At 44.1% G+C, this 11,720-nt stretch overlaps 1 protein-coding gene across 1 annotated transcript; it reads right to left on the reverse strand.

Annotated features, from left to right (window-relative positions):
* Positions 1–333: 333 nt before the first annotated feature.
* LOC309452058 (cathepsin E-A-like) lies at positions 334–8,714 on the reverse strand (the record flags this gene model as incomplete). The annotated part of the gene is made up of 9 exons (XM_082075943.1): positions 334–525; positions 619–717; positions 3,345–3,489; positions 4,203–4,325; positions 4,977–5,176; positions 5,608–5,726; positions 6,221–6,338; positions 8,306–8,483; positions 8,659–8,714. 9 exons carry the CDS (start codon positions 8,712–8,714, stop codon positions 346–348), a joined length of 1,218 nt encoding a protein of 405 aa, XP_081932069.1. The 3' UTR covers positions 334–345.
* Between the last annotated feature and the right edge of the window lie 3,006 nt (positions 8,715–11,720).

Consider the following 11,720-nt stretch of genomic DNA (forward strand, 5'->3'; position numbering starts at 1 on the left):
AGCTTCCCCCACTAGTAACTTCTGTCTTGTCAGCCTGACACTGTTCAGCATTTTTATCCTTCCTCCTATTTTGCAAATCTGAATGCTGACCTGTTTTTTTTTTCATCCTGAGAGCTGTAGTGTCCATCAGTTACTCAGGAAAAATTGTTTCTCAGTTGTAAACATATAGAGATTGAACCAACCTACATAATTTGGGACAAGGATTACCCCAAAGCCCTTAAAACCTGTGAGGGGACAACATGACTGCGTTTAGGTCCACTGTTTCAGTTAAAGCCCTACTTCACACGTGCACTGAAGATCATTATATTAAAATTTGGGTTAAGGCAGAGTAAATGCTCTTACGACTCAGTAGTAATCCTTCCTATGAACAGATTTTGCAAATCCCACTCTGTCATTCCCACGGTCAAAAATGCAGTAAAATGCAGACATAAAGACATCTCCTAAAATCCAGAGCGGGCCAGCGCGAGTGGTGATGTCGAGAGACTGGAAGCCACTCATGCAGAAGGTCTGGTCCTCAATAGACTCCTGGAAGGGAAAGCAGATGTCCTTGGAGCCACCTGCTCCAGCCCCAGCTTGGGGGGGCAGGGAATGGGGAGTGGGAAGCCCACAGATACACACCTTTACGACATATTGCTCTGCTGTCAGTTTGTACTCGTGGTGTCCGATCGTGAAGCTTATGTGAGGCAAGCTGGATAGTCTTCTGCAGTCTACAAGAAACTGTATGCGATGCACTGAATGAGACAGGATCCATTTGCCTCTTTTTAAATATTGCTATTTGGATTCAAGGTTTTTGTGGCAGGTGATAGTGAATTTAATACGGGGAAACACCATCAGACTGATTTATGGCCCAACACTGCCCTCCAGCTGTCCAGCTCCTGCCCTGGGTCAAACCAGCCCAGCAGCCCAGACCACTGCAGCAAAACCCCTGGGGACCCAGGGCTGATGAAAACCCTCATGACCCCCAAAAGGGACAAGGTGAAGGAGCACTCTGACGTCCCCCCTGTACAGCTCAGAAGCAAAACTGAGCATGTGAGCCCTGGTGAACCCATGTTAGCAAGGTTTCCTGAGCAAAAGTCCTCTGACACCCTGGCTGGGACTGGGTGGAGGGAGCTGCCTCCGGCCCAGCACCCTACAGCTGCTGCTCACTCTGCTCCCTCCACTAACATCATTGTTTTAGGGAAAAAAAGCCAGTATGGAATACAACACTTCATACTTATACTCCACCTTGGAGTGGGATTTAAAGAGCAGAAGAAAGAATAAACTCTGGCAGAGTCTTTCATTTCCATAAATAATACATTCACTTACAGTAACACAGAAGATCATTTCCTGGCCTTTCTACTTATTTCATGAAACAACTGGTGTGTTAATTTGTCCTGCAGAATGCTCTAAGCACCAGGAAGATCTTTGTTGTAAAGCATAGTGTTTAAAGTCATTGCTTTAGAGGCTCACTATAAGGAAGAATCTACTTTTGTTGTTATTGTTAAATCTGCTTTATGAATACACAGACCTGAAACTTGTGCATAATTATCAAGTATCATACCATTAGGACAAAATAAACCATGGAATACAGAGGATGAGAATTAAAAAAACCCCAATATACTGGTTTGTAGGTGACAAGAAGCAAGATATCATTCATTTACATAGCTTGTACATCCAGAACAAATTAAACCTTGCTGGAAAGAGATAAATGTTCTGGTGAAATTACTGATAGGTGCACCCACCTATACTGGGATAATTTTGAGTCAATAGTTACCTTGTCTGTATCTGCTACCAAAACAGTCATAGAAAGTCTTTTTTTCAGGATGCTTTTTTGGAGAATCTGAGATGTCAACTGAGTGTTCTTATGTCAGCACTGGAGTATATAAACTTATACTGCAATGACCTGTTCCCTGCTTGTATTATGCCAATATAAATACATTTGGAATACATATTTTATCTATATCCAATAGTATGTGCTATTACAAAACCAACTTGTTATTAAAGCACACTGTTTGACATTTATCTGAAAATGTGAATGAAAACAAAATTTAAGGTTTAGTCGAGAAAGAACTAGAAGCCTCAGGAGTTACACAGATGCAACTTCAGGTCCTCCTCCTACAAAAGGACGCAGATTAAAAGTCCACTTTGTCTTTGATCATTGCCCAGTGCACCAGGCAACCGTAACACTCTTAATTCTCTTCCAAATGTGGCTTAGCATCAAGACCAAGACAACTGCAAAGTTAACAGCAACAGTAGGCAGCAGCTTTGCTTGGGGCACTGGAGCTGTGGCGGCGTGATAATTACCCATGGGAGTCAGCCAAGGGCCAGCAATAAGGCACAGTAAAAATAAGCTGCTCTTTCCCTGGAGGTGGGTGAGTTTATCCGTCTCAGGCTTGTTATCTCAGTGCTTTAGATGTTACAAGGGTTTGGTCATGCTGTCTGAAAGCTGCCAGCAGGAGATGCAAAAGGTGGCAGGTGGCAGAGAGATGTCCCAGCCCATCCCGCAGGCAAGGTGGTGGGAAAGCCTGACATACCTTGAGCAACTTCAGCTCACGCAAGCCCCCCAGAGAGTCACAGGGAGCTGAGAACCACATGTCTGCTATGAAGCAGTACATCCAGGCCATTTTGGCCTGCTGGAGGAGGTGGGGGTGCTCCTTGGAGGGCAGGCAGGGAAGGAGTGGTGGGGAGCATCAACAAGGGGGATGCGGGAGAGAGCAGTGGGGAAGAGAGGGAAGCCAATGAGGAGACAGAGGGGTAAGGTTCAGGAGTAAGAATAAGAGAAAGTGAGGTCTGTCCCGCACCCTGTGGCTCATCTGCCAGGAGTCAGCACTGTGAGCAGCACCACTGTACATCCCTCCTGGGACCCCTGGCACGACACCACCTGCTCTGCAGCAAGCTGACAGTGAGAGGTCCTGTCAGTGCAGCCTTTGTGGGGCTGCAATTATAATACCTTTCATTTTCCGTTTGACGGTGGCAGGACTGGTCAATCAGCACCGAACCCATCCTGCCTTGAGTGAGCCAATGGCTATAGCCAGTGACTTTGAAAGCAAATGCTCTTCTGATTTTTTCCAAAACAAAATTATCTCTGATACAGAGTATGGATCAATTCCTCAAACAGATGCCAATACTGAAAAGTACGGGAGAGGAGGTGGGCATTTGGGAGAAGGGCTGGGGCAAGGCAGATGGGTCAAAACTAGCTTGGCTCTGAGTTCAGTGTCATCCTGGAAAGAAGGCTCCCTCCAAGACCTTTCTCTGAGACCTAACTTAGTTTGGTTATTTTCTCAGTTTTCCCACCCTATAAGCCCTTTGCACCAAATACCAGCTTCTCATCCCCTCTGGCTGTTTTCTGACTGTAAAGTTTTTACCTCTCCAGTATGCGACGGACTTGCCCCAATATACTCCTGTAATCGCCTGATTTGTGAAGAGGGGCCAGTGATAAGAGAAGTGCCTGAGTCAACGATGGCTTCGCAGCCATGGGAGCAAAATGCCACCCGGCCTTGGATCTTTATACTGTAAGTGAAACACAAAACATCTTTAAGCAAATGGCATGTATATGTGTGTATACTGTGACTGAAGCAACATATTGCTGCTAGCTAAAGTACCAGAGTACAGACTGAAGTTAAAACTAGCTGCCAAGCTTTGCTAGTCTTAAAAGACAAGAATGTCTTTAGGAGACAAAAATTAATAAAAGGAAACTGCATGAGGAAGATATCTCATCTGTGGACCCACTTTCCTCTCTCGGGACTCCTACAGCCCTAATCATTTGCTGCCTGCTGATGAGTTTGTCCTCACCCACAGATATGTGTCCTCATCATTTTATGCATTAGAGCAGAAATGAGGGGACACTGACTACTCTGACCAAGTTTAACAGGAAATATGAGAGTAGGACCTGGAGCTGGTTTTAGTTCCTAGGTGCCTTAACCTCTTAACTAAATAGTCCACCATGAGTCAACGTGACCATTGTTGTATCATATTAAAATGTATGAAAATGCTTTCCCAGAAACCAGCTCCCCATGTCACAGCAGTTTTAGAGAGCTAATAATCGCTAGTGTGATCCTGGAAAACTCCTTTTGTGAGAGGCACAAGGGTAAAGCCCTGCAGCCGAGTCCTCCTACAGCAGTATCGCCAGGTGTTTCTGCCTCCGCAGGTTTCACCTGGGGAGCTCAATTCCACCAGGTACTTCACACATACACACATTCATACATACATACATACATACATACTTGTTCAGATGTATTTGCCAGTAGCTTTTCTCAGTGACTGGGACCCAGTGGATAGAACCTTTGTAGAGGGTATGGTCTATCCCCCCCAGGATCAACTCACCACCATACTCAGTGTCATCTTCTCTGAAAGCAGAAGACAGGTTAACACCGACATGGGAATGTACCAGCATGCACTGATTATATTATACTTAAAAAGCAAAAGACAAACCACAGCCCTTTCTAAATTCAGATTTGGATGGCTGAAAAGGATAATTTCTCAGTTATAGCTGCATAAGTCCCAATTCAGAGCCTCCAAACAATCTCTGAGAAGACTCACTGTAGGCTGCCGAGGGCCGAGATAAGCATAAGGAACAGATTGAGCCAGCTGCTGCTCTCACCTCAGAATAAACACTAGATAAAATGGTGGAGTTGCGGGTGGATCCAGACGAGGTAACAACATTTCTTCTCTGGAATGTGGCTACTTGGGTGTAGCACGTCATTTTTGTTCATCTCCACTGGCCAGAAGGAAACCTTTGGCAACTCAGCTACAGTGAGTCTAAGCTGGGAGCATTTTGTTTATGACTAGTTCCAAAAATAAAGTCTGTTCAAAAATTCATGGTCCTCTCCACCACATTCTTCCTTTTCACTCCATATTTTTCAGTGTCAAATTGAAAAAAAAAGGGGGGTGGGGGAAAGTTACTTTTCAGAATTGAAGATTTCTACAGATGCATGGTTGTCTCAACAGTTAAAATACATTTGCTTCTTTTTTGGCAAAGTATCACTTTAAAGACTGACCTTTTCAGATAGAAAGAGAAGATTGGCTCCTCTACCAGCTGCTGGTTTATGATGCTGTCAAACACCGGCAGAGCATTCCCCACTGCTAAGGCGGGGTAGCCCAAGCCCAGCACACCATCAAAGTGGGCAAAGACAAAGGTTGATCCTGGTTCAAACACTGATTCACCAAAGTCCTGTCCCTTGATGGAGATGTTACTTATCTATTTAATACAAGTAAAAGTAAAGACACCATCAGTTACAAGAAATTAGCCGCATTTCAGTTCCAGATCAATACATTCATTCTCTCTGTAAAGTCTGAATATCCTTGTGTGACTTGCATCAATAAAGCGGGTGACCATTTGGTAAGAAGGCTATACCAATTCCTTTTAACACCTTAATTATGTGCGTGTTTCTTCATAAACCCAGGACAAGACCCAAGGAGAGAAGCAGAAATGTGAAATAAAATGTTAGGGATTTGTCTAGGTAGCCCAAAGCTAGAGAAGCACCCAAACTTCTCAGCACACAGCTTGGTGAGACCTCGCCCTCATCTTGCCTAAACCAGGCAAGGTTTTCCAGGGTAAGGCCACTATCTGAACTGCTCTGAGAACCTGGTTGACCTGGAGGCTGACACCCGTTTTAGGCAGAGTCTCACCTGCAGCGTGTCTTTGCCAGCAACGCCCAGAAGCTGTCCCGTGCCGTACTGCAAGGAGAAGGCTTCCCCTCCGTGCTCGTACGAATCCGACAGAAAGGACTTAAATTTCTGGTGCACTCCTACAGAAAAGAAATTACACTTGTGCATGGGGGGGAGGTCCCTGCAATGTACCCGCTCCCCAATACAAGCCGAGGTGCAGGTAAGGCAGATCTTTGCTTGTCTTATGAGACAAGCATTGATGGACATGCCCGTTACCGCGCAGACAGACCAGTTTTTCTGTACCTCAAGGGTTGTTTTGGGTTTTAAATGTAAATCAAAACTAAAATGGGCATTTCCACCATTATTTGTAGCTCTCTCAGAATTATTTTCGTGACTTTCACCTCAGGCACCTGATGGTGTGGAGAGACATTTGTCAACTGCAGCCAGCACCTGTCCTGGCTGTGGGGTGACAGAGAGGGGCAAAGACAGAGGATCAAGCTGTGAAGGGGACAGTGGCCCTCAAGGGGGCTCCACACCCCACCCCCCCCCCCAAATCCCTGCTGCTCCGCAGGAAAGGATAAATGGCTGAGGTACCCGAAATACGAGGAGCATAAGGGAGGGTGACATTTCTTACTGCAGGCTTCGCTGATGCAATAAGCGGAAGGGACCCAAAAATTGGAGGAGCCGGTGTCAAACACGACAGTGAACCTCTGCGGCGGTGTGCCAACACTCACGACTCCGTAGTACTGCGCCTGGGGGAGGAACAACCCGGTCAGCCCCAGCCTGCCTCCTGGTGAACCATTCCTGAGGAAAAAGGACACTTGGGAGCATCACACGCCACTTTCTCAGGGGGGTTTGGTGCAACTTCATCTCGAGGTAAACGCACGCCACAGGGAAGCGTGTCTGGCTCCATGAGTGGCTGCACACATAACAATGCAGCATTTTTTAAGCCATTTAAGCAAACACTCAGTCAGGTTCCCCATGAAGTCAACAAGCTCTCGTGCACCAGCTTCAGTGGTGGCAAGGTCAGCCCCAAGACAAAGCTCCCACATGGCCACACGGGCTTCCAGGCAGCTCCCTACAGATGTCAGTGAGAAATCAATGAGGCAAAGACAGCACAACCCACCTCTGCCAGCCTCAGAAGGCTCTGACCAGGGGCATCAACACTACCACAGGCATCTGAGCTTTTTCCTTTGTCATTAGCAGCTATTAGCAAGTCAGAAAATTAATTCTGTTTCACCGACTGTATGTAATGTACTGAACAAAGTTCATCCACTGGGTAAAGAAACCACTGACCATCCTCACATGCCAATTGAAGCGAGAGATAATCTATGAACACATGAATGCTGGAGTGAAGAGCTTATCCGCATCCCGAATGCAAGTGTCCAAGTGCCCCTATCTGGCCCTGTAAGAGCACTTCAGCATTAAGAGACCTATTTTTAGGAAGAGGCATTTCTGGAATTCAAACCCAGATAGAAAAGCAATACCCAGTGCCAAGCCTTTTGTGGCAATACAAATATCTGAATATGTAACTTCAAGTGCATACTTGTTAATTAATGCACTGAATACAGTTTCTGGCCCTAGAGTTTATGGTCTGAATGGGATAATCACAAGAAGGCAAGCAAGTGCACCATTTAAGAGAACATCCAGCTGTACAGCAGGATCTTATTTCTTCCTATATGAAACAAACTTTTATTGATTAATCTGTAAAGTGAGGCAGCTCTAAGACATGTTGGTCAAAAAAAAAAGCACTGGTAAAGTGACTTTTTGTTGTTATTTTGAGATTCATCCCTCTTTGAAAAGCTTTAAAGCAGGCTGAAATTTTTCAGTCTCCTTTGTTCTTCTTCACACACATCTCTAGCTCTTCTTGACAGGTTTCTTTAGGGCTATTAAGTGTCAGGAAGTTCTTGCTGAATTAATTTGTCTTTCTCTTCCCTGTTTAGATGCAGCCCCAGCAACATGTCTGCAAATTAGCTTTCCTTTAGAGAAACATAACAGAATAACGAAATAAAATAGAAAACAGAGACAAGCAAATGGACAAAATGCTAAACCCAGGAAAGACAGTTTACAAAAATGCTTGACCTGCTGACTTGCCTGTCTGAGATCCAATGAAAGTCATCTTTTTCTTTTCTTAGTTTAGATGGCAAATTCAGCCATGCCTGTGTGAGACCCAAGTTGGTCTCAAGTATTTAGTACATATTAAGCTCAGGACATAAGAGAAAAATGAAAACTCTACTTAGGTCTTTGTTATCACTGATTTGTGATTCCACATGATCAAATAAATGAGAGTTAAGGAGATTTTTTTTATAACATGCAAACATCCAAGTTTCTGATAAATAAATATAATTAAATGAAGTAACCAGATTCTGCTACTAAAAACCCAGTCCTGAACCAAGACTGGTACAGGCAAACCTTCCACATTTGTTTGGAGATGCAACCAAGCCCAATACACATCTGTACAAAAATAAAACTTGGCACAGGACTTGGCACTGCTGCACTACATCAGCTTTCTAACCAGGTGCCATGCTCACCTAGATCTCTATGTGCTTTGTTTTGCAGACTGGTAAACTAGCTTTTGATGATCTAGTATTATAGCACAGAGCAACAAGCCGTCTTGAGCCCTATAATTTCATTGAGAAACTAGGTTTCAAATGAGAAAAAATTCTGCCTTCAAGAGAACGACGAGTCCTCATGATTGCATTACCAAAACTGTACTTACATTCATGTAATCATACAGCCTTTCTGAAGCGGTTCCTACCGACAAAGCAATATCTGCAGGGAAGCAATGCAGGTACCTCCGGGCAAAAATGTCAGGGTGGTGATTCCTCCAAAATTCGTCTAATTCTCCCTTTTCCTTCAGCTGTTTCGTGATAGATTTGAATCGAATGAGGGGGATTCTATACAAATAAAATAAACACACAAAAATTAATTGTTTCTCCTTTCTAGAGCTCTCATACACTCTTTTTTTTAATTGTTTTTTTTTTTCATTTTTGAGAGGTCAGGTAGCAACAAGCACAGGTCACCCCGGGAAGCCAGCTGAAATGTGCCAGCAATGCCAGACGTGTTTCTTACCGTTCTACGGCCACGGTGAATGGGATGTAAACCACAGCCAACAGTATCACCCTCATGGCTCCAGGCAGTTTGGAATCTAATGACACTCATTTACTCAGAAGTCCCTTTTTTATACCCCGTTGCCAGCTGAGGGCCACGCGCCAGGTCAATCAACCACGGGAGGTCAGTGCTTTGGCAGAAAACCGATTCATTTGCTCTCAGAGTAACTGCTGGATTGTGCAAATATTGGTGTCCAGTGGAGCTACTAAGGCACAGATGATCAGGGCACAGTGTAGACCAAAGAGATATTTTACTAACGATCCTTAATGTCTTTTACATAAACATAATAAACAGGATGAGCTTGGCTCCCACTAGCATGGGAAGGAGGTGATGGTCTGAGGACTTGACTGGTTCCCTCCAAGTAAGCTGCTTTTTAATCTTGCTTCAGTAACAAGTGGTCCAGAAGTGTCTGACACAAAGAAAGATAACATAATATATATTAACTTTCCCCTTTTACATGGATACGTTTCAGCAGGACCGAGCAGATGGACATTTGATAGGGTTGTGACAAGTCATCCCCTAACAACTGAAAATTAATTCCCTATTTATGGGAGAGCTCTAGTCCAAACATAAATGTGCTTGCCTTTCCTCAATAAACGGGTCTTAAAAGTCCAAAAGACGACAGCCTGCAACACACAGTAATAAACAGCCAGTGGTTTAGTACATATTTCAGCCAGACATTTGGAAACGCTCACTTGGATTTATTTTCCTGCCTGTTAGCAGTTCCCACCCCTGCCTGGCACTTGGTTTCAAGTCAAGTTGGCAGAAAAATAATGGTGTCAAGAAGAGGCACTGCCCTGACAGAGAGCAGCCCCAAACCCATTAGCCGCCTGGGAGGAAGCTCAGCACTGACTCTGCAATTTACTTATGAGACTTTTTGAATCTTCCTTCTGCACAAGAATTTTGGTGAGCAATTACCGCAGCCTAGTATGCATTAAGGCTAAATTTGAATAATCAGCCATTTTTGTTCAAAAGACTATGCTAAGATGCTGGGAAAAGAGCAATGAAGATGTTTCCCTGCAGTACCTCACTTATTTAAAATAGACTGCTCACCATGTGAAAGTGAACTGGAACTAAGCAAATCACCCCAAAAGAGACCCAGCGTGTGAGAACGCATGGCAAAGAATGAATGTCAAGATCATGTAGGAGGCCTCATCTGCTCTAGCAGCAACGCTCCAGTCAAGAAAATACAACAGGAAGAAAAAACCAAACCACATAGCGTTTGTGAGTGAAGAAGGGGTCTAAAGACCCGTCACAGACTTTAAATAAATGTAAAGTGAATATTCAGTAGCACATACTAAAGACATTCTTAAAAATTGTTCCTTTAAGTCTCTTCTCTTGTTATGACAGGCTGACTGAAGACAGGTATGAGAACATTAAAATCAACTGATTTAGAGCTCTATTTATTAGCCCCCTGAATTTTGAAATGCATGTTTTGCTTTTTCAAACTTACTTACCTGCAAAAATGTGAGGGCTGCACAACCTGCTGGTGCCACGACACTGCTGCGTGCAGTGCTTTGGATCTGAAAAAACACCAGCATCTCTAGTCTAATCTTTTGTTTCAAAAAAAAAAAAAATAGCACCTCAAAAATGCAGGAATAATAACACACAGCTTTTATATTGATTTTCATTATACTGTGATGTGTTTTTTAATTGCTCTGAGCAGTGGTCCTTGTTTTTTTCTGGACTCAGGGGTTTTATACAAGTTCTCAGCAAGTGCCTCAGCACTTTTTCTGTCCCACAGCCATCCCAGCCACCAAGCTGCAGGAGCTGGGTGCTGGAAATGAGAATGGTGAGCAATAGCTGCAGTCACTTGTGAACTTTCAGAAAGCGAAGGCGTTTCTCAAGGGGCCTACACGTGCCACCTGATGCGCAGCAGAGCAGATGTCGTGCCCTCTGGTAGGGCAGCGTCGCTTTGACAAGAACAAGACAATGCCTGTGCCAAACGCCTTTATCGCTTGAACTTTTCCTCAAATGCCACAAGTGCTTCTGGGAAGTCATTAGTGCTCACGTTGGAGGGCATCAGGATAACGTTGAAGACATGAAGTGGCTTTCAAAACACCGCCCTGGGTGTACTGAGGGGACTGCCTTTGCCTTAGAGCCTCCAGTGAGTCGCTGATCCTCAGAAGGATCAAGATTGTTTTGTTGCAAATGTAGCCCTTTATTATCCCACCATACGAAGGTTATATTTTTCCCCAAATACTCTGATCTCACAGTGTGTTCCAAGCAGACATTCATTTAGCCAACAGAGGTACAAAATGCAGCAACAAAAGGTCATTGTGACTTTTTTTGATAAGCCGGAGTAATGATTAAACTACAATGCTGAAGATCCCTAAGAATAGTTGTCTGAAGCTTTGAAGTTTCATTAAGTAGAAATAACTCAAGTAGAAAAAATATATATGTATGTGTCTATAGACATAAGGTATACTGCGAAATTATTTATTTCCATATGGATTATTAAGAAAAATGTACCTAAACTATATTGTTAATATATTCTTATTCAGGCTTTTATGTCGCTCTAGTCAGCAGGATTAGGCACTTGTCTTTCCCATGGATGTAAATTCATTATTATTTACACCAAACGCATTTGGTTTTCCACACCTGAAGCACAAATGTCTCAACACAGCAGGGAGCTGTGTCTCTCGAAGGTGCCACAGACATTTAGAAATGGAAACACATACAAAACCCTGCTGAGGGCCATGGAAATATTTTCAAAAGAGCCAGACCTCATTCCACAGCAACAGTTTGGAAAAGGACGCCCTGTGAAATCCATGAATGACACGTTCCCGACGGCGCAGTGTCAAAGCAGTGAAGAAGTGGCTGCTCTGAGATGCTCATTCCACACAAACTGACTTGTGCCACTGGGATGCTGCTCCCAACAAGTCCTGCTGTCTGTCGTGAGAGAGGATTTTCAGCAGCTTTCTTCCACAGCACGGCCACAGATGAGTGTGACGTATCTTTGTTCTCCAGGTTTGGTATTCTGCCCAGCTTCTCCGTCCAAAACCTATTTTATGGCACTCAGG

This window comes from Streptopelia decaocto (genome assembly GCF_964273445.1).
Source record: "Streptopelia decaocto genome assembly, chromosome: 1".
NCBI lineage: Eukaryota > Metazoa > Chordata > Aves > Columbiformes > Columbidae > Streptopelia > Streptopelia decaocto.